General features: G+C 41.6%; 2 protein-coding genes across 2 annotated transcripts; one reads left to right on the top strand and one right to left on the bottom strand.

Moving 5' to 3' along the window:
- The first annotated feature begins 4,579 nt into the window (after window positions 1-4,579).
- Window positions 4,580-10,616, top strand: LOC102702343 (potassium channel AKT1). The gene is made up of 11 exons (XM_006646085.3): window positions 4,580-5,155; window positions 6,254-6,619; window positions 6,772-6,829; window positions 6,952-7,269; window positions 7,372-7,617; window positions 7,701-7,799; window positions 7,948-7,980; window positions 8,066-8,251; window positions 8,812-9,009; window positions 9,104-9,179; window positions 9,418-10,616. The coding sequence occupies exons 1-11, from the start codon at window positions 4,866-4,868 to the stop codon at window positions 10,308-10,310; spliced, it is 2,763 nt and encodes a 920-aa protein (XP_006646148.2). The 5' UTR covers window positions 4,580-4,865; the 3' UTR covers window positions 10,311-10,616.
- Window positions 10,617-15,883: 5,267 nt separating this feature from the next.
- LOC102706511 lies at window positions 15,884-20,136 on the bottom strand. Its single transcript, XM_006644372.3, has 7 exons — window positions 19,541-20,136; window positions 18,693-19,000; window positions 17,846-18,562; window positions 17,236-17,364; window positions 16,873-17,076; window positions 16,367-16,567; window positions 15,884-16,242 (listed from the first exon to the last, which is right to left on the bottom strand). The coding sequence occupies exons 1-7, from the start codon at window positions 19,806-19,808 to the stop codon at window positions 16,117-16,119; spliced, it is 1,953 nt and encodes a 650-aa protein (XP_006644435.3). The 5' UTR covers window positions 19,809-20,136; the 3' UTR covers window positions 15,884-16,116.
- Between the last annotated feature and the right edge of the window lie 6,565 nt (window positions 20,137-26,701).

The raw sequence follows: 26,701 nt of genomic DNA, 5'->3' as shown, positions 1-26,701 counted from the left end.
CAAACTCGCTGCGTGCGCCGACGAGATATGTATTGCTTGATGCATCATCATCTGGGAAATTAAACCCATTGATCTGGGCGTGGTTTTTCTCTGCCACGACGATCGCGGAGTCGCGGTTGCTGAACTTTGGTGGGTGGCTACTAGCTGGGCTAGCTACATCATTTCGCTGGGTTGCCGAGGCTAATTTGATTAGAAATCTGTTCTGTGCATGTGACGTGCATGCATGGAGTCTCCATTAATTAATTCCAGCGTTCCGAGCAAGGTCGATATGTGATCCCATGGTGAATCCAAATATATCTGTCGTACGTGCTGGAACTGTGCTGCTATTTGGTTCCATTCATCAGGTTGCTTCGATCGGCACTCATATTTTCTCCAAAGATTTTACTCTGTGTTTAAACAGGTTGCATGAAATAGAAAAATCCTTATCCAAGAAAATAAAAGACAAAAATGTAATACTATAAAAAAATTTTTAGGGAAAGTTTTCTTTATTGACATATGTGCATGCCCACCAACAAATGTACCCTCTTAAATTCACGCTCGAGTATATAGAGAGGCCAATATAAAAATTGGTAAATCCCCTAAATCTTTCGTTAAAAGCGTATCAGATTGTATACGTAGTTCAGGTTTACTTATTTAAACTTAGAAGTGAAGATGATGAACTTGTTGCTAGGAAACTAACTTTTCTATTATCTATGTTTTATATTATAAGGCTTTTTAAACTTGTCTGGATTCATTTATATGCTAATAAATCTAGTCACGTATCAAAACATATATATTGATACATGGATAAATCTAGGCGAATCCAAAAAATATTATAATATGGAATAGAGGGAGTTGTAGATACATAGATAAATCTAGGTATGGACAATTGTGAACTCTCTTATCAATGACTTCTTCAACATGCTCATCCAATGTAACGTGAACTCCTATTAAAGGACATGGAAGGTGCGAGGAGCCCAGGGCGACGCCAGGGCCTGGGAACTCTACACACGTATTGCGCCCAAGTTCCTTTGGGATAATACCTTCATAGGGATAGCATGTAGTTAAGGCCTGAAGGTGTCACCTATGGGACATGTTGCAAGGTGAGTCTGGCAACCTATTCAAAAGCAACACCATCCCATCAACCGCTAGGGGTGGCCAAGGAGAGCTGTAATTTGAAGTGATCAAACAACTACATGCAACCAAGAGGAGTTAATAGAACCTAGGGTTGCCGATGATGCCACCTCACTTGGGGTATTGGAGCTTAATTATCGACGTGTTAGGTCCTATAGATGGGCAAGTGCCCACATAGGCCAACAAGGATGCTTGCACCGCGTGCACACGGACGGCTCATGGTTCCGTGGGGCATACCCATGGACAAACAACAGAGGGATCCACCGAGCCTCCTTGTTATGGTCCCCGGGACACAACGATGATGACAAGAGTCAGTGGGCCACGTGATGGCTCCAGGATGACAGTATGATAGTTATGAGACTCCTGTTACTTTTGTCAAAATGAAAATGTTATTGTAGATCCACTTGGACTATAAAAAGGAGGGTCTAGCCATGTAGGAAAACCCTAGCGGGGGATGTAAGCAACCCTATACTTTTCCACATTACCAAGTCCAAAACCATAGGATTTGGGTGTTACGCGATCGAGCATCTTAAACCTATATAAACATCTATATTTATTTCACCATATGAAACTTGTCCTTCACCCAACCTCTGGCCGAACCTTTGGAGAGTCCCACACTTCCCCGTTGTAGGAGTTACATACTTCGATAGGTACTCCTTCCATTCTATCCTAAAAGAGATGTTTTGATTCTGTCGAAAATCACTCACAAATCAATGTATATGTTTTATACGAGTCTAGATTAATTAATATTCATATGAATCTAATTAGGAAGAACCATAATATCTTATACTATAAAATGAAGGCAATTAGGTCAGACCCTTCTCCTTTTAGGTGACCGCTCATAAATAAAAGCTACGTAGTGAGTAGAATAGTGACTAGGGATAAGATAATTTATTGTATTTGTGGAAAGAAAATATATACTCCCTCTAATTATTTTAATTGACATTGTTGACTTAGGTCTACGTGATCATTTGTCTTATTAAAAAATTATATAATTATTAAATATTTTGTTATGATTTGATTTATTACTAAAAACTCTTTAATCATGGCTTATAATTTTGTATATTCAAACATAAATTTTAATAAGATAAATAGTTAAACATAGATCTAAAAGTCAAATAGCGTCAAATAAAAATAACAAGATGGATTATATTCTCCTCCAATATCGATAGCTATTAAGATGCACACTAAAGGTAAAATAAAATTGGAATAATCGTTTGCTCACTTATTCTTGCCATCAATGGTGGATTTTGGCCTAACCGCTTAAGTCTTTTTTTTTTCACTAGAGTAACGATGTAAGATAGCATCACGGGACTTAGGTTCGTATTCTATTTAAAATCACTTAAAGTTTCTGACCACTAATTTGTATTGAGTTGGTTTGATAAAATATTATAGATTTATATTACTACTATTATACTATTCATGAAAATATATACAAAATATTTTTGTTGGTATCAAAGTAAACACGCAAAAGAGATACTAAATTTTGTTAGGTAGTGCCAAAACCACTGGCTGTAGGTTCATATTATAGGTAATATGATAATAGATTAGCTATAAGGTTATTTTATTGTTTTTATTCTTTATTTTAAATTTAACATATTTACTCCCTCTAATTTGATAATCATTATAGACAACGACATATCTTCTAGTCTATACGTGACTATGTTTTCTATAAAAATATATATATGAAAAATAAATATATGTCTTATGAAAGTACTCTCTATAACTTATTTATACATATTATCATATTATTTTTAAACTAAATATTTTAAAAGTTATTAATAATTAACGTTCTAAAATTAAAATTTTAACCATACTCTTATCAAAAACAACCAGAATTATGGAACTTGAGTAAATATCTTAGAGCATAGGTAGATTCAATTATACTTATTTGCCATCTTGAGAATACCATTATAGTAATACCTGCTTTAAAGTCATTCATAAGGCACGTAGATGCTTCCTATTTAGGTGGTGTTCCTATTTGCCTTTCGTATTGTCTATAGTTACGCACCGGTACAACTTAAGGAAAGATGGAAAGATCGAAGCCATCTAGCATATATTTCTAATCGATCGTCGACTTGTCGTCCTAAAATGTGTCCGCCCGCCTAACCTGGGGTTCGCCGCGGGTGATGCTATCTAGCGAATGTTCATGTAGAAGGTTTTCCTAGCAAACACCTTATTTAATTAATATGTACAAATCTTAACATAAACTTTACACGTATAAACTTTAAGCATATAAATTTTATAGGTATAAACGTTAAGTTTATAAACTTTACACATATGTTTTTTAATATAGATATATAAAAATATAGATTTAACTTAAAAATCAATTCCTGGTTCAAATTGGAGTAGTTAGAGTCAAATATGTAAACTTTATATGGATAAACATTAATGGTGTAAACTTTATATGCGTAAACTTTTCGAAATAAAACAAGTTATGTGCTAAAAAGAAAAATAAAGAGCTTTCGCGTGAACTTGCGCTAAATAATTCTTTAGGAAAACTATACGACGGTGTCCCATCATTACTATTTGGAACAGGACAACCTTAGTTCCCAAGAAAATGCTAATTTAATTAGGCAAGCAGATAACTAGGGCCATATGACCATATTTTTTTATATCTTATTTTTTCTTTGTAAGTTAAATAAAAAGCTAGAATATAGTGGGATGGTTTTTTATTTGCAGTAACCAATTCGTTATCTGTGTTATTTTTTATTATTTTTTCAATTTGTTTTTTATTAGAACTAAAATATTTTAAAATATCATTTATATTTTAGAGTTTCTTTCTCGTACCGTTGATTATTACAGGCATCTAGTTGCTACTACCAGTATATCAGCTACTACCGATCTAATATTAGTCAATACCAACATAATATTAGATATGTTTATGATAAGTTATCATATTTAGTATTGTAAACATATGAATAGAATAGAATTGTCGATTGAGATCCTCTATCATACTATATTGACAGATGAGCCCTATAGACAGGTGGACTTTACAGACTATATGGCCCACCTGTCAGTGAGATCCAGATCCTAGAATCGCAGGCCTAAGAGCAGGTATAGTAGGAGGTTATTATAAACCAGCTGTAAGCATATTTTAAAGAGATAAAAGAGGAGAGAGAAGAAATGTGAGCTACTAATTTGTAGCCAGCTGCATACGGACTCCAGCACAAAATGTGTGTATGACATATGAAACTATGTATTAATGTTTTATAGGTAATTATTATATAAATTAGCTATTAAATTAACTATAGATTAATTGAATAGAGTAGTTAGCTATACTACTGAACTTGCTCTAATTGGTTTGCGACTCGGCCGCGTCTCAGGCGCGCATGGGCAAAAGCGTCTTTCCAATCCCCGTCGCGGCTGCTGCCCCCGCGCCCCCAGGTCCCCCTCCCCCGCTTCGCGAACCCCAACCATAAAAGCACCCGAGTCCCGCGTGATCCCGACACAGCTCGACCGGAGCTCTCCTCTCTCTCTTCAGTCTTCACACCTCCCGCAACACGTCGTCACCACCGCCGCCGCCGCCGCCGCCGCAGCCGCAGCCGCCGTCGGCTCCCCTCCACTTACTCCGAGAAAAAAAAACCGAAACGAATCACCCGAACTTCTCATCCAGTCCCCCGTGCAATAGGAGCAGTTTAAGGAGAAAAATCAAGGGAGGAATCCGACCCGCGATTCCAGGGCCGTCAGGGATTTGTGGGCCGGCGTCCACGTACCCGCTCCACAGAGAGGGTGACCGGGGCGAGAGCGCAATGGCGGGGTGGGGCGCCGCTCGGATGCCGGCGTGCGGGCCGTGGGGCGGAAGCCGACGTGTCGGGGCCGGCGACGCGCTGGATGCCAGCGAGCTTTCGCGGGACGGCCGCAGGATGCCCGCGTGCGGGCCGTGGGGTCACGGCGGGGACCCGGCGCTCGAAAGGGAGCTGTCGCGTGACGGCAGCCACTACAGCATCTCCAGCGCCATCCTGCCGTCTCTCGGCGCGCGGAGCAACCGCCGCATCAAGCTCCGCCGCTTCATCATCTCCCCCTACGACCGCCGATACAGGTTTGCCCACCCGCCGCCGCCCACCGCCGATTGCCCTCCTCTCTCGGTGCTGCCGCGCGGCTTTATTTCGATTTTATTTTCGTAGTCTTTTGTTTACATCCCGTTGCTGGTATGCTGGCATTACAGCTTTAATTTTTAGTGATGGTCAGCGCAGAGCTGCTTGTTTTGTATTCATGGCTGGCACTGGATTGGTTTCGTTCTACGTCTGCTTAATTTTTTAATTCTGGTTATGTTGTCAAGAAATAGATGTGTTGGTTATGAAATTCAATTTTTTTTTCTTGTTTTAACTGCTGATTTGCTGCCGCAATTAATTTTGATTCGTGGAGGTGATGAATAAAGGTTTTGGTTTTAACTGTTCCTGCTTTGACTTCGACTAAATAATTCATTTGTCTTTTTCTTGCTTTTTATAGTACTCGTTATATCTCCTTTAATACGACTATTTTGATCGTTTGTGAGTGCTTTTTTTAGTTCTTCGATTTTTTTTACCTTAAGGAGAGACAAGAAAAGCGTGATTTTGACGCTGACATTCCTGAATTTGTAGTGCTATCGTTTTGCGCTTCTTTTACGCAATGCTTCGTTGTCAAGAGCTCGCTCACGGAACTCGCATGGAAAACTTTTTCTGGTTTGTTTATTGCAATTATTTGCAGTTGGGCTGACAAGGATTAATAACCTTATATTTTAGTTGGTCTTAGCGGTTTTTCGAATTGTTCAGATTACCCTTTTTTTTTGGTTGGCCTCAATGACATCCTTCCACAATCTGAAGTTATTCTGTGATATCATTCAATTGTATTTTGTGCCTACCAAGTGTTCTCTTCTTGATTTATTAGTATTTGCTAGTATCGTAAAAGCTTGGCACCCACATTGTGTAAATATCCAGTTGACCAGTTGTCTTCGGATCAGTCTTTCAGAGATAATCACGCATGTTTCTGTGTTATTTCTAGCTGTGAGTTACAGACTTTACCTTTTTATTGTACAGGAATATATTGCTTTACCTTTTTTTGTAAACAGGGTAATTTTTCTAGTATTAACTTTGCAACAGTGACATCAGAATAATCAGTAATTCTTAAGTTTCTAACGTCGTCTTGCTAACTTGTGCAGATTCTGGGAGACTTACCTCATAGTCCTTGTAGTTTACTCTGCATGGGTTTCACCGTTCGAATTTGGCTTTATTCGGAAGCCTACGGGAGCTCTAGCTACAGCCGACAATGTCGTGAATGCGTTCTTCGCGGTTGACATCGTTCTGACCTTCTTTGTAGCTTATTTGGACAAAATGAGCTATATGCTTGAAGATGACCCAAAGAAGATTGCTTGGCGCTATTGTACCACATGGCTTGTTCTTGATGTGGCCTCCACCATCCCATCAGAATTTGCTCGCAGGATACTACCTTCAAAGCTCAGGTCGTACGGATTTTTCAACATGCTTCGTTTGTGGCGTCTCCGCAGAGTCAGCTCTCTCTTTTCTCGGTATGTTGTTTGATGGTGTCTATGATTTATACTCTGTTTTTGGGTGCAACGTTTCAGTTTGAACCTGACTTAATTCTGCTAAGGCTAGTGGATGTGCCATTTTCACCTTTTAAAATTTGTGTACTAAACTTAAACCTCTTCACCTTTTCTAGATTGGAGAAGGATAGGCACTTCAATTACTTCTGGGTTCGGTGCGCAAAGCTCATTTGCGTAAGTGACTGCATTTGTTGTTATTCCCCTGTGATGTTTTAACTTTTTGTTTTTTTTTTGAATTAAGATGTTTTAACATTTTTGAGGAATGACATCCGATCTTCTTATCGTTGATATTGTAGGTCACACTTTTCGCTGTTCACTGTGCGGCATGCTTCTATTATCTTCTTGCTGATAGGTATCCCGTCCCAACTTCTACATGGATCGGCAATTACATGGCGGATTTCCATGAACGGAGCTTATGGATTCGCTACGTAACATCAGTCTATTGGTCAATCACCACTCTTACCACCGTGGGCTATGGGGATCTACATGCGGAAAACACAAGGGAGATGGTCTTCAACATTTTCTACATGCTTTTTAACCTTGGACTGACCGCATATTTGATCGGTAACATGACCAATTTGGTTGTCCATGGCACCAGTCGTACACGAAAATATGTGAGTTGTTCTTATTGGGTTGTTGTTTGATATTTTACATCTAACTGTGCTTTTATAGTTCGATTCTAACACGTACCTTTTTGTTATGTTTTGGACTGAAAGAGGGATACAATCCAAGCAGCAACAAGCTTTGGAGTAAGAAATCAACTACCACCTCGGCTGCAAGATCAGATGATTTCACATATTAGCTTAAAATACAGGACAGATTCAGAAGGTCTCCAACAACAGGAGATCCTTGATTCACTGCCTAAGGCTATTAAATCTAGCATTTCTCAATATCTGTTTTTCCATCTGGTTCAAAATGTTTACCTGTTTCAAGGAGTTTCGAATGATCTGATTTTTCAACTGGTAAGGCTATAATTCTTTCTGTAGTTGTGTTTCTATGTTGCATACTCTTCCAGAATATGCTTATCTGGTTGTTTTGCTGTAAGGTTTCCGAGATGAAAGCTGAATACTTTCCACCTAGGGAGGATGTGATTTTGCAGAACGAAGCGCCCACTGACTTCTACATCTTAGTTTCTGGTAGTGTGGTAAGAAAACTCTTTAATAAATACTTTGTTGTTTCCAAGTTGATATATTTATGCATCAATTGAAAAGGAAATCGAACTAGCAATACTGATACAAGTTTTGGTTAAAGATATATAAATGATCATTCTTATATTCGAGTCACTTTTGCAGGAGTTAGTAGAGCACCAAAATGGCTCAGAACAGGTAAAATTTATGTTGCTTTGATACTTAATTTAAAGTAAACTTGTGCATCAATTGGTCCTTAAAATGGTACCTTGGAATTCTGCAGGTGATACAAGTGTCTAAGTCAGGAGATGTTGTTGGAGAAATTGGAGTTCTTTGCTATAGACCTCAGCTATTTACAGTTCGAACAAGATCCTTGTGTCAGCTGCTGCGTTTGAATCGTACAGCTTTTCTCAGCATTGTTCAATCCAATGTTGGGGATGGAACTATCATAATGAACAATCTTATTCAGGTTTGCCTTTTTTTTTATCATTTTCTTCCCTATAACATTTACAGCGCATTTGCATCCTTTGTAAGGTTTTTCATATTCGGAGTGGTAACCTAACCACTGAAACTAACTCTGTAGTAACTGCCCCCTGCAACTGGAACCTGCATCATCTTGTTTAACAATATTGAAGTTAAACAAGTATCCCCTCATAATATAGCCACTAGATGATCTTAAATGTGAAATTGCGTTATTCATGGAGCAATTACTATCCTTGAGAAGGTATCAAGAGATACCACTGTTTTCTATGTAAAATTTGGTACTTTAGATACTAGAAGTTACCAAATTTTACATAGAAAAAAGTGGTACCTCATATTACTTCCCCAAGGATAGAAAAAAAAACTCTTATTCATGTCGACTGTTCTATGACTATCTTACTCGCCTCACAATATCCATTTAAACTTGATGTTCACTATTGTGGTCTGATTAAGGGTTGTTTTTATTTATTTATTTATATTTCATTGATATTTATTGTGCCTTTATGTGGTGCAATATTTTGAGCAAGATTCACTTTTTTGCCGATGCAGTTCCTTAAAGAGCAGAAGGACAACAATGTAATGGCAGGCGTGGTGAAAGAGATAGAGAGCATGCTAGCTCGGGGACATCTGGATTTGCCAATTACACTCTGTTTTGCAGTAACTAGAGGAGATGACTTTTTGTTGCATCAACTTCTTAAGCGTGGTTTGGATCCAAATGAGTCAGATAATGATGGACATACAGCACTGGTCAGTATAGTGATTGTACATATCTGTGTTATTTATTTTCTATATACTGTTGCTAAGCGAGAAAGTTAACTCTTTCAATTTTCATGATTAACAGCATATAGCTGCTTCCAAAGGAAATGAGCAATGCGTCAGGCTTCTTTTAGAATATGGAGCTGATCCAAATGCCAGGGGTATGCCAGTTTTACTCCTAACAATATGCTAGTACTATGCAATGTATAACTGTGAGTATAAATGAGCTGCTGGATCATATATGATCCAGCTTAATCTAACAATCTGCATGGCCTCAAACAGTTAAACTGCATGGCATCGCATGTAAATCTAATGAGGCTTTACAATTTGCTTGCAAAATGTCTTGTGCAGATTTCAAACACCTTCCTCTGACATACCTTGAACTCTTCCACTTTCCAGACTCAGAAGGAAAGGTTCCACTGTGGGAGGCTCTGTGTGAAAAGCACGCCGCCGTCGTGCAGCTATTAGTCGAAGGCGGTGCAGATCTGTCGTCGGGGGACACAGGCCTATACGCCTGCATCGCTGTCGAGGAGAGCAACGCCGAACTGCTGAACGACATCATCCACTACGGGGGGGATGTGAACAGGGCTCGCAGAGACGGAACCACTGCCCTGCACCGCGCTGTCTGCGACGGGAACGTCCAGATGGTCGAGCTCCTGCTGGAACACGGAGCCGACGTTGACAAGCGGGACGGCAACGGCTGGACCCCGAGAGCTCTAGCTGATCAGCAAGGCCACGACGACATCCAGCTCCTGTTCAGGTCGCGCAAGGCGCCGAGCCACCATCACGTCGTCCCCCCAGGCTCCACCGCCAAGGCGGCGCCTCCGCTGATCGGGAGGTTCAACAGCGAGCCCGCGATGAAAAACATGATCCACGAGGACGCCGCCGATCTGCCCAGCCGAGTCCTTCCCGAGAAGCTCCGCAGGAAGAGGGTCACCTTCCAGAACTCCCTCTTCGGCGTCATCTCGTCGTCGCAGGCGCAGCGGGAGACCGACCACCCGATCCCGACGGGCCTCCCGACGGCAGGCTCACCGAGCGGCAGCCGGAACTCCGTCATCAGGGTGACGATCAGCTGCCCCGAGAAAGGGAACACTGCTGGGAAGCTCGTGCTCCTGCCTCAGACGCTGGACATGCTTCTTGAGCTAGGCGCGAAGAAGTTCGACTTCGCGCCTACCAAGGTTCTGACAGTGGAAGGTGCTGAGGTCGATGAGGTGGAGCTCATCAGAGATGGTGATCATCTCGTCCTTGTCAGCGATGACTGGGATGCAGAGAAGACGAAACGCAAGAGCTAGTAAAACTAGTTTTGTTTTTATGCTTCATTGCTGTAGAATTCCAAGAAAGGGAGGTAGAATTAGCCATTTGACGCAGTCGATCGGTTGCCAAGGAATAGCTGGAAATTACTCCTACTTACTCCCCCGTGAAGATATGGTGATTTGTGGATTTGGGTAACGTCCTTATTCATAACTGTATAAGCGTAATCATTTCAAATTGTTGTAAGGCAGTTTGGAAGCTATCGTTTTTGTTTTAGATGGAAGTTGTTCTGAAGGCTTGTAAAGTTTTGCGCCTTACTAATTTTTGAAAGTAAAGTCCAAAGAAAGTTTCAGTGCTTCACATTATTACTTTGACCTTCGTATATTATTTTTTTACGCGTGCAATCATCCTCTATACCTATTAAAAACGGTTTCACGGAATATTTACAAACGAATAATAATTTTTAAATAAAATTTTTGTCTATGTATTCTTATGTATTTTTGGTGATCTTAAAGCCAACGTAAAAAGTAAATAACAGTGAAAAAAACCTCTAAAATTAACTCCAAAGAAGCGAAAAGATGGGGATGCTACTCTAATGGTAGTGGCAGTGAATGCCACCCACCCCCTACTCCTATCAAAAGAATTATATATTGCCCATTTGAACATGTTAATATCACATAACAATTAAATCTAAATTAATAGCCACATATAATAAAATTGAATTGAGTGGGTATTCTCTCTATAGCATAAATATAATGAAATGCACTTTTATTTATTTTAGATTATGTTATGGTAATTTTGTTTCTTTTATCTGTTACAAAATATGGGCATTTGACTAGTCGGAACAAAAGTAGTGTACATTATTGGCTATACAAATTGGAAAGAGTTTAACAGATGTGCGGATACTAAAATGTAGTAGTATGAACTGACGGTCTACTGCAGCCGTGTCACAAAGGTTTGGTTCATAAGAATGTTGAGCTCAGGCCGGCCACCGTTTTTCAGTCGCATCTTTTCATTTCTGTTTATTTTAGAATTTTTTTATCGTATTCTATTTTCTAACCTTAACATTTAGATCGCTAAGAATACGTATATAAAATAAGTGCATGGAGGGTACAGGTTTAACACGAAAAACTTTTATACGAAAAAAACCACGGACAACGACCGATAATAACCATTATTAAGATGATTACAACATCGAAAAATACAATAGGTTTCGCACCTTTTCTATACGGCTTAAAAGAGGAATAAAGAACAATCTAATAGTCATAATAGGTAAAGATTACAGGTCTTATTAGTAAACTCTACAGGTCCTAATAAAAAGACCAGAAGTCATATTAGAAAAAATAATCCAAATACATTATGTACTAAAATTCGGATAATATACTTATCAATCTCCACTATGAAACAAATTCTCGTAGCACGACAATCATTGGTCACTAAAAAACCTCGTATGGATAAAATTGTCTTAAGACATGCAGTCTATTAAACTATTCTAAACACCCATCGAGCTCGAAGATAATGAAAATCTCGCTTGTTTTGAATAAGCTAGAAGTCATATTAAAAAATAATATCTAATCCAAATTCTTGTTAGGAAGTAGACATGTAGTAGAAACACGGAATTTTTACGTGGAAACCGTTGCAAGAAAAAAATCACAGGCACTAACCAATAATAATCATTACGAGGAGATGATTGCAACATAGAAAAATACCATACTCATACAACTTATGAGAAATATATAAATTAAAATTTTAAGAGTTCTAACAGGAAAATGCTAGCAAACTCTACAGGTTCTAATAAAAAAGATTAAAAATCATATTACAAAACAAATATTATAATTGAAATACATTGAATATGAAAATTTCGATCGTATATCTAACCTCCGGGATTCCAGGCTCGTGCTCGTAACTGACAGTCACAAAGACTTCTCTGGTTCTTGGCGATCATGGGCTCACGGCCGCATCGGCGTGTGATCAACTGATCACTTGATTCACTTCCATAGTTCCATAGGAGGCCTCTCAATCTGGCCCCCTGCAGACTGCCGAACGTCGAAGCTGGATGATTGGTGGCCTGGTGGACCGTCACAAGGCTATGAAGCATCATTTTTTCAGTCCAGGACGTAAAACTTTCCAATGCATATATATGTTGGAAAAAGTCCACTTTAGGTCTCTCAAGTTAATGTCGAGTCTATTTTTCATCCCTTAACCGGAATATCAGAAATGTTTACTCCAAAACTCACATAAACCGTTCAAAAAAGATCCCTAAGCAGTATTGACTCAATTTATGACTGTTTTGCTTTTCTCTTTCCATCTTTTCTTTTTCCATTCTCTCCGGTGCTCTCATGCATCTCTCTCTCTCACTTCTTCCTCCTCTTCTCACCCTGGCTGTGGCGGGAGCGGCTGCACAATGGAGACAGTGGTGAGGCGGGCTGGTGGTGGAGCCGGACGGGGGCGACGACGGCCAAGGTGGCAGCGGCTTGTGGCCGAGCTAGCCGCAGACGTCGACGGCCGAGGCAGCGGCCGGGTGGGCGGCGGCCCGCCCAGGCGGCTCGCGTCGGGGGCTTGTCTGTCGCGTTGCATCGCAGTCTCTGACGTGGGTGCAGCGACAACGCGTCAATGCCTCGTCGCGGGTGCAGAGGCTGCACATGAACGCGGCGTCCCCGCGTGGCGCCGCGACCTGTGCATGCTGCGATCGAGATGTGGTTCGCTTGCCGTGGTTGTTAGTTAAGCCTTTCCAGGCGATGGCATTTGCAACTATGTACTAGAGGAATAAACCGGTTTGACGTTTGTTTTGCAAGCACTAGAGAATAGAGATGTGGCAGGCTGCAGATGTTGGCAGCCGCGTCAGGTGTGCGTTGTGGGCGTGAGTTTAGTGGCGCGGTATGCGTGGTGTTTAATCCAGAAACTCCGGATCATGGGATGGCACGATTTTGGCTTTGGATTCCTTTCTATTTTTGGGTACAAATAGGAGAGTACATTACCTTTTCATTTTTCTGGTTTGTAAGCTTTACATTTCAATTGAATGAAAATCCCAGAAAATCGCCCCCACAAAATATATCGTCTTCTTTCTCTATTTCACATTTCGCTTCTGTTCTTCGTTTTCTTGCCGGACTGATACAGTGCGCACTCCAAGTGCTCGACACAGGTTCTCCGCCAACAGCAGAATCGCGTCTCATTTACATATATATACACGTGATTAACCGGTCGTTTGTTATCTCCTAATTACATGGGATAATGATCCTATCTTTCTATCTAAAGAAACTATCGAATCTCAGTCACGTGCAGCAGCATTTACATTAGATATTTCTAACACCACGTGGACGAGAGCGGGAGGTCGGGGTTCCTCGTGTACATCGACGTCGACCGGGAGGCCGACGGCTACAACGACGTCACGGAGCTGCTCGCGGTGCCGCCGCCCCCGAGCTCCGGGAGGGATGGTGCCGTGTCAAGGCCTCTGAGAACGCGCGTGCCGCCGGTGCGGCGAGCCTCTCCGTCCTCGAGAGGGAGATGGAGTCCAGCCCTGGTCAGGTGCACCGGTCTGTCTTCCATGCTCTCGTGGCTCACCCACCACAAGCTGCAGCTGCACAGCGCCACTCCGGCGAGGGCCTCGTCAACACCGTCATCGTCGTCGAAAGAAAGAGAGAGGAGAGGAATGGAGAGAGAGAAAGAAAATAAGGGAAGAGAAAAGAATAAAAAAATCTGACATGTGGGACCCATTAGATGTCACATCATTAAAACCAGTTTAAAAATAAGACAATTTTCAGCGGTTTATACAAGTTTAAGGGTATATATTTCTGGTATTCCGGTTAAGAGACGAATAACAGACTCAATGTTAACTCGAGGGAGCTGGACTTTTTTCTATATATATTCTACATCCGAATTGGGCCAAGAACTGGGCCTCCAAGCAAGCCCTAATCGTTACCGTTTGCTCCTTGGACCGCACCGCTGACACATTCCTCCGCCTGGAGGCCCTGGACGCGGGTATCGCCGTAGCCGGAGATCCGTGTGGCAGAGGAGTTTACGGCGGAGTTGTTCGATGTGGAGCTGCACCGGTACAAGGACATCCAGGACAGGAGGAGATGAACGGCGATGTTGCACGTCGCGCTAGCAGCTGGAGCAAATTCCATCCATGGCCAATGATGTGAGGTTAGATGAGATTTTTGTCGCAGTGATATAGTTAGAGCAGTCGTATAATGAGCGAATTGTTTGTGTCCTTTTATAACCCTAATAACTCTAAAAAATATTAGCTCAAAAATCTATAAAATATTCAATCTACCTTATTTTAGACACAACCTTTGTATTTATATTTTGTTAGTTGGTAATTAACGTGGTCCATATCCACCCCTAGTCATATCATTCATGTTCAACTCACCTTTCAAAAATTGGTACCCTGACACAATCTACGTTGCTGCTCCATCCATTCTAAAATATAATTATTTATATGATTTAAATTTTGTATCATAATATAAATGTTTTGGCACTGATTTTCATAATTTCAATCATTCCAACGAATCTAGAGTCAATCAAATGTTTAAAAAAGATAATCTAATCAATTCAAAATTAAAAAAAAAAGATCACTGAAGTGGCTAAAAAGAAACTTTTGACATTTCCAACACCCCGTCTTTTGGCTTTGGGTTATGCTTATAACCTAAATTTAAAATTTTTAACCTTAAATTTAGAATTAATTTTAAGGTTTTTTGTTAAAGTTTATTTTCTAGTTTGGATTTTAGATCATTATGAACATGTATATAAAACTTTTATTCGTAAATTATTTTTTTCATTTATAAATATGTCATTTGTTTTTTTTTTCTTTTTATAACTCTAAAGATGACATAGTCTATGCTAAATAATATATAAATGACTATATTTTAAAACGGAGGTAGCATGTTTATACTGATTATCGTGCACTTACACGGCTTATAATTCAAGCTCTTTATATCCTAATGGAACGCGTGTTTAGATATAGCTTATGAATGAACCAAAATTGACTGGAAAGGCTAGTGTTGTAGCACATCTACAATTTATGCTGCCATGTGTAGTCCAATAGTTCCTTCTACATATTGGTTGATGTTGTAATTTACGCTCCCATATGTAGTCCAATAGTTCCTCCATATTGGTTGATGTTGTAGGTATGTCTGTCTGTCTCTGCAAAGAAAGAAAGAAAGAAAGAAAGAAAGAGGAACAAGCCATGTGAGGTGGCTTCTCTATGGGACATCATTATTTACACGCCTCACCTTAGATCAACTGTGCATCTGTGTTCATCATGCTCATGCAGGAAAATGTTGGCATGGTACTGTAGTATAGTGTCTGCACCGAATGGGGCAATGACAGATAAGTTCATAGACCAAAAACCAACAAAAACATCCAGATTATGTTCTTTCAAAAGATACTGGAAAACACACCCAGGTAGCTGCAGCCAATGCTGTCACAGATACACAAAGGACAGAGGTACGCCATCTCCGGTAAATGGTCTAGTATGAAATAATAGTAAACACTTGCTAGGCACCACAGCTGTACAGATTTCGTCCAAAATTTGCACATCTGAAACTTAGCCATTAACCTCGGTGCTTTCTAGTTAGCTGATACTACTATATGGCAACTGGAGCTGGAGTGGAGATGAACTAAAACACAGCAAGTATGTGCTGTACAGATTCAACTTGCTTAATTGAAATCATTTGGAGGCATCATTACATGTGACCAAAAATTAGAGGAGCTCTAGGAACCCTTGAGATTTTGGGTCAGGCTCCGCTACTGCACTACAATGGCTCACAGAACTCACACCAACTAGAGGGGTCTACTCAGTGTAGAGGACAGAAGAACAGGGGAAAATGCAAAACGAGGAGTACTATGCTACAATCTTTGCAATGAATCCTGTGATGACACCAGTCCTGATATGAACGGGGAAAGAGCTGAAAGCAATGCCTTCGGACACTCCTCATGAGGCAAATGCCCACAATTTGATATTGTTATCAGCCTCTGCAAAAGAACAAGAATTCATTGGCACAATTAACAGTAAAGAAATATAGACTATCATGCAAGTGTCCACTTTGGAAGCAGATTCACTATGCTGACGCAGACAGACTTAAGGCAGATTGCTTACAGAATTTACTAGTCTTGAAGCCATTGCTTGCGCTGACTTCGGAGAAACAAGAGCATCCTCAGAACCTGCTACAACCAGAACAGGGAGGTCTTCCACTGATCTTAGTAAATCTGCTGCTCTTTTTGATGTTAGGACAGTCGAAAAAGAAAGACGCCCTACTTCATGAAGTGCTTCATCCCAACCTTCAACAAACAGTGGAGCCTAGATGCAAAAGTCCATTTCAAGTCACTAAGTCAGTCATAGTTCATGTCCACAGAATAAAAGAAAGCATGCATGTTGTAACATTTACTTCCTTAGCATGGAGGAATAGGAAGATAATAGATGACTAGCAACATGCAAGACAGGTTTCACTTTTCCTTACATAAAACAATGTGTGGTGAGATGATAAATAGATTATTTGCAGTTCATATGATTCTCCTAACGTACTTTGAGATCAAACTCTTCCTAGAGCTCCCAATGGTTTGACAAAACACTAAAAGGGTGTACTAATTAAGAAAAATGTTTACCTTGTAGAGGTTCAGAACATCTGTTGTTAACTTGGTGGCATCAAACCATGCCCTCCGATTGATCACCTGAGTGATCTCAGTACGTAGCAGTGGCCGTACCATGTGCTTTTTCCTTAGAGGGGTATGTAAGAGTATACGAGCAAATGCAGGAATGACTTCTCTTGATAAGCTTACACCTATAAGCACAACTCCCTTCACTTCAACCTGGGAACAACACAGAAAGAACACTTAAAATGTAAAAGAACACTTAAAATGATTGTTACAAGATAACAAGAATGATAAAATTTTATTCAGTCAAACAATCCGATGAGCTACCAAGGTTCATATAATACCAAAATGAACAGAATGTCACAAGCCAGTTACCTTTCTTGAATCTCCAGATGCTCGTAACTTTTCTGCAGCTTTTAGGGCAAGCAAGCCCCCATCGTCATGACCAACTAAAACCACAGAGTTTAAGCCCATGTCCAAGCAAAACGAAATAAGAAGATCAACCTGCAGAAGGGCATACAAAGTGTTCTTAAACAGGTTCTGAGTGTTGCAAGTACCACGTTGAGATATAGCGTTAATGCTGCAGGAAAATGTTTTGCAACCATAATTGGATATACTCGCTAATATGATGTTACTCATATAGAATATGTGTAAGATAGGCTGTATCTAAGGGAAACTAAAAAATAAAGAGCACTTCAGTTAATAGTACTTAACTAAATTTGTAATAGGAAAGCAGTTATCAGAGAAACATGGTACAGAAAAGATATCATTCCAAAGAAAATTATTGTTCTAAATGAAAACACATGAAGTAGCGTATTTAACTATTTATATTCAGACAGTCATGCTTATGACAAAGTCCTTTGAACAGGTATGAGGTATTGCAACATATCTAGTAGCTAGTGCGACGAATATCAGGACAAGTTCTTGCTGCACTTGCTGCTATTGGAGAGGGCATAATCTGGTAGTATATGATAAGAAGAATCACCTGTGATCCAAGCTCATATGGATTTGGTAGATTCTTGTCTTCCCAATCCTTTCTGCGAGGTCGAGATGTTAACCCCCATCCAGGGCGATCAAAGGCCAGCACAGTACAACCCACTTGACGAGAAAGCAAATTTGTAACGTGTCTCCACGAGAACACCCCACCTCCAAACCCATGCACCAAAACAACAGCGAATTTCCCCTGCTCTCCAGCCTCAAGATCAAATCCCATATGTTTCAAACATATATCAGCATTACCATCATCAACAGGCAGAACAGGGATGTCGTATGACAAAGTTGGAGAGGTCACTGGATCTACCAACAATGGTGCATATAATGATGTTTGATGGTACTGATGGCTGAAGCTCCTATTCAAAAGACGACGGGTATTGGTGGAAGCTGATGGTGGGCTATCGTGTCTCTGTCTTCTAGGAGAAATGCTTGATGATATAACATCATGATGGATTTCTGGAAAATTATCCGTAGCTACAGATATGCAGCTTGATGGATCAGAAAGTTTGTAATGCACAGTGATCCCCTGGCAAGCAATGAACATGCTATCACCATCTGCAAGAAAACTGATTGGAATATCCCTATCATCCTGAGAAACAGACTTCCTCTTTGTCTCACTGTCACTCCTTGAATAAAGTTTTCCACTGTATGGCGTGGGGGAACGAGGAGCCTTGTAGCATCCAGTGCATGCACTCTTGTATGCCAGAATCTGAAAAGCAGTAGAGTTAACCATGAAACATTCAAATATCGCAGAAGACAATAGTAAACGATACAAGAAAAATAGGGAAAAACATGGCCCAGATTCTACAATTGATCACTTAATGAGATTCAAGCCATACCGATTCAGGGTCAATGCCATGGATAAGTAGCTTCCGCCGAGCCCTGCAGCTTGTCCTATAAGCGACAACAACATGGCCAAGAGCAAAGACCAAGGAAGAGAGGAAAAGCACCGGCATTCCCGATAACCTCTTGAGACTGAGCTTGTGATCCGCCAATGACGGCGAGAGCTCAGGCCCAATCTCCTGTGCCGGACTGTAAACGCTGACCTTAATCAACAAGATGAGCAGAGAAGCCAAGGAGCAGCAACTAGCTGTTCCAAGGTACGGGCCATGGGAGAGACCAGAAGCATCAGACATGAGGTATACACCTGCACGAGCACATCGGATTTGTTAATCGTATCCGGTAGTTTTTCTTCCAAAATCCGATAGCGAAATTTGTTGGCGCGCACTTCAAACTGCCCCAAATTAACCCCTCCAGTCTAAGTAATTCAGCAAACCAAATGGCGGAATTTAACTGAATTTGAATATGGAATGTGAAAAAAGGATGGCAAGCAACATATATAAGCTCAAATTAGTAGCTTCAGAAATAGGCAGGTTTTTTTTTCAAGATTTCGCGTCCTTTCGTCTAAAGATATGAAGACAAGCACAGATGTAGACTGTAGCTTTCAGATGGACAAATCTTCGCAAAAAAAAATAATCTGAAGAAAATACCCTGATATCCCAAAATACAGTGAGATTAGAATATTTAAAAAGAACGCAGTACATTGCATAACCAAAACAAAAATTCTCAGAAGACGAAAAGAAATCGAACTTATACGAACAGATCCCCCCCAGATCCTCGAGTTGGCACTTACGACACCTGAGAGCGCATTAGAACACTAACAATAAGGGGGCTAGTCGCTGCTTACAGGTAATGACGATGGATCGAACGATGGAGACGAGCGGTATATCCACGAGCGAGCTCCGGAAGCCGTAACGCTCGAGGTGGCCGCGCAGGCCGTGGCAGCGGAGGCACCCGAGCCGCACCTCCAGGCAAAGCGCCACGGCCACGTCGCCGGCGGCCACCAGCGCCGGCGCCGACGCCATCAGCAGCGACGCCACCATGGCCACCATGAACCACACCGTCTTCACCCCGCGCCGGGCCCTCTCCACCCACCCCTTCCCGCCCGCCGCCATCCTCCCCCTCCCTCCGGCGAGCGCGGAACCGCCGCCGCGCTCCCCAACTCCGGCGATCGCCGGCGGCCGAGGCTACGACCCAGCGCGCATGCGACAGGGGGGTGTGGGTCCCCCAGAGACACGACGGTTTTGGTTCGTCCTCAGGGTGGGGAGAGACGAAGGGAGCGGGGTGCGCAGGGTGGAAGAAACTGGAGAAGAGAGGAGGGGAGGAAGAGAGAAGACGTGGTAGTAGTACTTATGGCATACTATGGGGGTAATGGCACAGTGCGTGCTTGACGGCTTGTGAATTCGGAATACTTTAGTTGGGGCTTTGTGTCTGCTAGTACTCCAGTATTGCTTGCAACAACAATACAACTGGGTCTTAGCTAATCACATTGTTTAACTTGGCAATCACATTTGTTAATTCTGCTAACTGAACGGTAGGAGAGGAGCCTGGCCTGGGGGAGCCAGTTGCTAGTGTTGTCTGTATGTTCTGGTTTCCTCCTTGTGTTGTTCTTTGGTGTGATTGTGTTTTTTTCCCTTGTCCATCCTGCTGTCATTCACGGCAGCAGGCTTTTTCATTTGGAGAGATGGGGGTTTCAGTTACAACAGAATGTTGTATGGAAGGCTGATTTCTTTTGGGAAGACAAATTAGAGGATAAAGACGAGAGATTTTCTAATTTTTATGATAATCAATACTACTATAAATTTTAAAACATAATTATATATATATATATAACATGTCAAGTTTAGCTGTTTAGAAAACATGCGCGCAAAAGAGAAAATCTGGCAAAAAACACGGCCTTAGTGTGTCTATGTTTAACATAAAAAACACGCAGTTGAATCTATTTTTTTGAGTTTAGAGTTCTGAATTGTGATACACCATTGATTATAAGTAGTTAAAAACTAATGCTAGTATACTTCTGGTAAAATAAAAATAGAAGGAATACCTGCCCTGGGTCCCCTAAACGTGTAAAGTCCATTTTGTGCAAGAAATGTTAATTGGATATCAGAATGAAGCCTACAAATACTATACCATTCAGTTGATACAAATACACGGGCAGTTAATGATTTCCTCTCATATTAAAGTACAAAATTCCATATGTTTTAATTCCGAAGCTCCAAATCTAATCCTAGTGGCATTTACACCGTTGTCTACTGAGATTTTTCCCACGTGTGCACTACCATTTCCTCCTCGGTGAAACCCCTCGCTCTCCTCCGACGAGATTCCAGTCTCCACTAGTAGTAATCCCTCGCAAACTGGCCAGCCATTTCCCCGAACTTCTATCAGAAGAGAGAGGATTTCCCGCCCTTGCATGGCAGCGGCAAAAGGAGGCGGTCCTGCCACCGCTACACGGACCCCCGCCCCGGCATCCGCAGCACGGCAGCACAGTGCCCCCGCCGGCCCTCGCGGCAGCAGGGGACGGTGGCCATGCCGCCGAACCCGGAACCCGCGCCGCTCCTGCGCCTGACCGGGCGAGCCGAGCGAGAGAGCACGCGATCGCGGCCGTCCGCTGCTCGATGGTCCAGGAAACCTGCTGGCTGCGGCCGTCCCCGTCCCTGGCCGGACACCCAGCCCGCTCCACTGGAGATACGGCGCGGGCCATGCCATGGCTCCAGCTCCAGCGTTGCACAACACATGCGCCTACCCAGAGAGAGACGGGCCCCGTATCCAGCGTGGAGTGATTCACGCGGTGGGCCCACCTCCTCGCTCCCGTGGCGTATGGGTGTATCGCCGTATCATTCATCAGGCTCATAATGTTGGAGCTAGCCAAGAGGAATTTTTTTTTCTTTGGCCCTTTCTTTTGCTTTCTTTGTTTATTTCATCGCTTTTTGTTGGAGAGACTGGTTGAGTTATCGTCTCGATGCTTTGTGTTGTGTATTTTTTTTTTGCTGCGTTGAACATGTTTGTTTAGTCATGATCCGTGGTGTCAGTGTATAGACTGACACCGCTGGTCTCCAACATACGCTCCATAATGTTTCGGATTAGATGCGTAACCACTGTTCCAGGACAGCTAGCTAGCCACTGACTTCATGATTACCAATAATTCTTCCGGGTGATAGTTCATGCATAGGGGTTCAACACGGATTGGCTGGCCAGGAATAGTTTCTCAGTTTGAATGGTTTTGTTATTTCTCCTTGTTAAAGGAGGATAGTATTTTAAGTGATTACATGATTGGTATGAAACAACAAGCTTAAAGCAATGGACTCTTTGTACGGAATCAGGATAGCTTGGTGCATTGGCGTTTTAGATCATCGATGGCAATGCTCTTTTGAAAATATGATTTTACTTTTGATAAGTATCATATATTTCATCCATGATTATCTTATCCAATCCAAGTATAGCATTGCATAGTAGGGTACATTTAAGGGTGGCTTGTGTTTGTAGGCTACGTAATGGCATGCTAAAGGCCTCAACTAGACTAGACCGAAGAATTAAAGGGCTCACTAGGCCTTTGGGCCAGATGGCCTTCGCCGGGTCAAGCCATCACCAAAGGGAGACCTTCGACTGGAAAAGACCAGCCTAGCTAGTTGTTCAGTACACGTTCAACGGAGAAAGCCTTCAGCTAGAAGAGTCTTCACCATGAGAACTTCCCGCCGAATGAACCTCTAACAAGACGGACTTGGGTGCCTGAGGAGAGTGGCAACCCATCGAGGGGTCCAATAGGCATGGTGTTAGTGTCATTGGTCCAAGTAAGTCTATACCTATGTAAAATCTCTCTTGTATCTCTAGAAATGTTTTTGTCAATGGGAGCAACTTGTAATCAAAGATGTAACCCTATAATCACCACTTGGTAGAGATATAAATACACCCTAAGAAGGTTGTAATAGGGCATAACTTTTGAAAAACTTTAAAAGTTGGGAATCTCATTTTTATTTAATTGTCTATTTTGATCGGTAATAGTTTGATCGTAGGAATAGTGATCTAGTTTCATGGAACTATAGAGTAATGCTAGTTAAATCCAAAATGTAGCTAGGTATGAATATAGAATTTAGGTGTAAATCAAGATTATTTGAGTCGGTGAGTAACTACTAGTTTTATATGGGAGTAAGTATTTAATTACCCCTTCCCTACTCTGAGGGGTTGTCTTTCACCTCCTCCTAAACTACTCTATAGGACATTATCATCTCTCCCACCTTGAGACTTGTATCAAATCTTGCTTGTGAGTTTGGTTTTGAGGATTTGGAGAAGTTGAGATGGTAGATTTTTGTTGAGCACTTGAAGATCAACATCACATGGAGTCTTTTACTCTAGGAGGATTCCTCCTATCTAGATAGATATCACTTGTGAGCATCCGATTTAGTTGTGGATAGCTTGGGAGAAGTTCATGCGATCTCTTCCCAAACTCCCCAAGGATACGTACGAGGTAACTATAGTGGATATTATGCTTATTCCTTGGGGATCGTTTGATAGAGTGAGTCGTATCGAAGGTTGGAGTGTGTTGCTTGGGGGCAGATTAGTCAAGAAAACCCTAACCTCAGTGGGCCCCCGACCCCGACTAGGGCCTCGTGGGTGGACGACAAGGCCACAACACAAAGACAAGGGCAGCGGGGGCAGCTGCTGTGGTGACAGCCACACGGAGCCAAGGGTGTCGGTGGTGGTCGACACGTGACGGCGTGGAGGCAGTTACTGTTGTGGTGATGAGCATGTGACGGGCCTGCCCTATGACGACCGTGATGCAAAAAAAAACTTGTGGAGCCGAGAGGTGAAAACGACATTGAATGGAAGGACGAGGGGACGTGAGAAACTAGGGTGGAGGTTTAAATATTTATGCTTTAGCAACTAAGCTATTGGGCCTATTGGTCTTCAAATATAGAAATTTTAGTACACTGATACACTTCGGGGGGCCCAGGGGAAATTTTTTCCTGCCTCTGGCCCCGACGGGGAATTTGCCAACCCTTCTTGGGTTAGACCTCCGGTGGTCACCCTAGAACGACTCACCTTGATATTGATTCGAAGGCCAAGACTTTCTTGTGGTTGTGAGCTCTCCGAGGCGAGGGATCAAGTGGGATCCAACTCCTCTAGAGTTTATTAATAGAGAGTAGGATCTTTTGGGATCCAAACTATGGTGAAAATCATGTTTTTTTTTCCACTCGCTCTTGTGTGTATTGATTTTCCTGACCTACACATGTTGTTTACATGCTTTCTCCCTATCTACATGTGTGAGTGTTGCCTTGGTTGAATTCATGGAGAGAAAATCAACCCAGGAATCAGACGTTCTGATCAATCTTGTGATCTTGTCTATAGAACTAAAAAAACCAATCAAAAGTTCCGATTTTTCTTACCATAAGTTCCGACAGCTAATTTGATTTTGCTATTGAGTTTTTTGAAAAACATTTTTCCATCCTACCTTTAGTTGATTCAATGTTACTTTCGACCATGATAGTTGGGAGGTTCCATAGGCTATACCATCTAAGGTGACAATACCAGATAGTACAAAATATAGGGATAACATACAACTGGATTAAAGTCAACAGTGGATGCCTCGATCATTCACCTAAAAATTCCATCATTTTTACAACTTGAATTCACTTGTCGAGGAAGGATGGGGCCGATAGAGGGAGAACGACGCCGGCAGAAGGAGGCGCGCCGCTCCGACCCGTGCCACCCTAGATCTGGAGGAGCAGAGCAACCGTACGTCGTCTGCCGTCTGCCAAGCTCCTCACTGGTGTCGACATCGGAGGAGGAGGAGGCGACGTCGGACGGGGTCGCGATGCCAGCGACGATGGAGGAGGTGACGTCGGCGCCGGTGGAGGAGGCGTAGTGCTGATGGATGACTGGTAGCGGAGGGAGGCGCGCCACCCCAAGCCTCGCCGGCCACCGCGTTGACCCGCCTCCCCGAGCCTCGCTGGCCACCGCCGACCGCCCCTCCTCGCCGTCGCGCTCTGCGTGCCTACCGCGTCGCCAATGCCAGAGGCCGTGAGAGAGGGAGAGAGGGAGTGACCGCGAGGGGAGAGAGAGTAAGAGAGTAGGGTTAGAATTTTCTAAATGAGTTTTTTTTGAAAGGTCACAATGAGCTTCTTTTGGGACATATATCAGTTTTAAAATTTATAATGTCTCATTTTTTATTTGTAATCTTTTTTTCTTGAAAGGTCACATACTAATGATATTTTTAAAATATAAAATTCTATTGTAAGTGTTATTACCTTCGTTTCATAATGTAAGATGTTTGACTTTTTTGTTTGCCATGTTTAACCATTTGTCTTATTAAAAAAATTAGTATAAATACAAAAAATGACAAATCATGGTTAAAATTCTTTTAATAATAAAGTAAGTCATGAACAAAATAAATGATGAATAAGACAAATGGTCAAACATTGTAAGTAGAAAAGTTAAACATCTTACATTATAAAACAGAGGGAGCAGTACATATGTAGATATAATCTAAATCTAAAGTCTGGATACGATTAGTTACATGCATGCAATCATAACCGCACACACGGTATACTCGGTATACTCACGTATACACATACACACTCAATATGGACTCTTATCTCTAAACCAATCTCTCTAACAATGCTTTCAGAATTTCAGAAGTATAATTTGTTCAAAAACTATATGTACAAGCGTTGCTTAGATTACTTTCTCTAAGCTACATGAACTACAAAGATAATAATATTTTAGACACAGATCGTATTTATTAGTTATACAATATTTAATTTATTTTATGGTCATTTTCATCTGCCCATAGTATGTCCGATCATCCCGTTAAAACACAACATAATGTAGATGGAAAGCCCGAGCATGTCCTTGCTGATTGCAAGATAAAGTAAGTACTCTACGCAGCAGTGATTGTCCAGCATCGCCTGTAGCACCTTCACTCACAGTAGTATCTCCACAGATCACGGATCTAGTGCCATGGCCAGCAGTAGCTGGTTCAGTAATAAACATTTTCAGGTAAAAATGTCACTTTTCTTCATGTAACTTTCTGGTTTGTTTTGTTTCCAATAGGGTGATTGTTTGGTTTTTTGAAAAAAAATAAATGACATATGTATAAAATAAAAATAATTTATGAATATATTTTTTATAGATGCATTTTTGTTAATCTAACAACCAAGCGTTGACATTAAAAATGTGCTTGCTGACGTGTCACACACACGAAAGCATGGGAGTCACTTCTCAGAACGCTCCAGTGTAGGACCTAAATCTTAGAAATCAGGCACGCCAGTCAGTTTGATCCTGTAACCGACAAGATAGGAAAAAGATAGGAAAAATTATTAAACCTAAAGACTCTATCGACCAGACAACCGATAACGCTTCAGGACCCTAGCCAATATGTTAAACAGTTGGCTCTACCGGAATTTCATGATATAACGCGAAAATATACCTTATTGGCTGAATTATGAATAGGATAACCACTAAATAGCTCCACCAACTAACTTCTATTAAAAGATCGGACTTAACTGAGACAGTTTTAAGATTGATCAGCTGGTCGGACCGATTTAGTACTTATCGCACGTGCAGTCAGCAGCCGATAGGGTGTTAAGTGAATTTAATACATTAAAATTGGATTACTATATTAATTACCGGCATAAAAAAATAATAAATAACCGCGTGCATACTCATACTAAACCTAAAAGATCGGACTGAACCAAGACAGTTCAGATTTAGACATAACTATGCATAAAGTCAATGTAATATTGTGACATGCTAGGAATTAACTACTAAACCAACGTAATCCATCGACTTATCTGTTAAATCTAGTAGATCGGATAAGCCTCTATAGACAGATCGAATCAAACTTAAATAGATCGGACCAACCAAGACAGTATGCAATCTTAATTCGATATGACTATAGAGAACACGAAGATCTATAAATTTCAAGCAAACCGATGAATTACTCAAGATAATGTCGGCTAGAACTCCAACAATAAGACCATATGAGAACTTGATCCAATCTGTTAATATGAAC

The sequence above is a fragment of the Oryza brachyantha genome, chromosome 1, assembly GCF_000231095.2.
Source record: "Oryza brachyantha chromosome 1, ObraRS2, whole genome shotgun sequence".
Lineage (NCBI taxonomy): Eukaryota > Viridiplantae > Streptophyta > Magnoliopsida > Poales > Poaceae > Oryza > Oryza brachyantha.
This window is presented reverse-complemented; position numbering and strand designations above follow the sequence as displayed.

What these genes read in the sequence shown, in the direction of transcription:
- LOC102702343 (XM_006646085.3), top strand. Translation starts at nt 4,866, where the DNA reads ATGGCGGGGTGGGGCGCCGCTCGGATGCCGGCGTGCGGGCCGTGGGGC. An exon ending in CCCTACGACCGCCGATACAG is followed by an intron (nt 5,156 to 6,253) that starts GTTTGCCCACCC and finishes TAACTTGTGCAG; the next exon opens with ATTCTGGGAGACTTACCTCA. An exon ending in ATGATCTGATTTTTCAACTG is followed by an intron (nt 7,618 to 7,700) that starts GTAAGGCTATAA and finishes TTTTGCTGTAAG; the next exon opens with GTTTCCGAGATGAAAGCTGA.
- LOC102706511 (XM_006644372.3), bottom strand. Translation starts at nt 19,808, where the DNA reads ATGGCGGCGGGCGGGAAGGGGTGGGTGGAGAGGGCCCGGCGCGGGGTG. An exon ending in ATGGCATTGACCCTGAATCG is followed by an intron (nt 18,563 to 18,692) that starts GTATGGCTTGAA and finishes ACTGCTTTTCAG; the next exon opens with ATTCTGGCATACAAGAGTGC. An exon ending in CTTCAAGACTAGTAAATTCT is followed by an intron (nt 16,243 to 16,366) that starts GTAAGCAATCTG and finishes GTTCTTTTGCAG; the next exon opens with AGGCTGATAACAATATCAAA.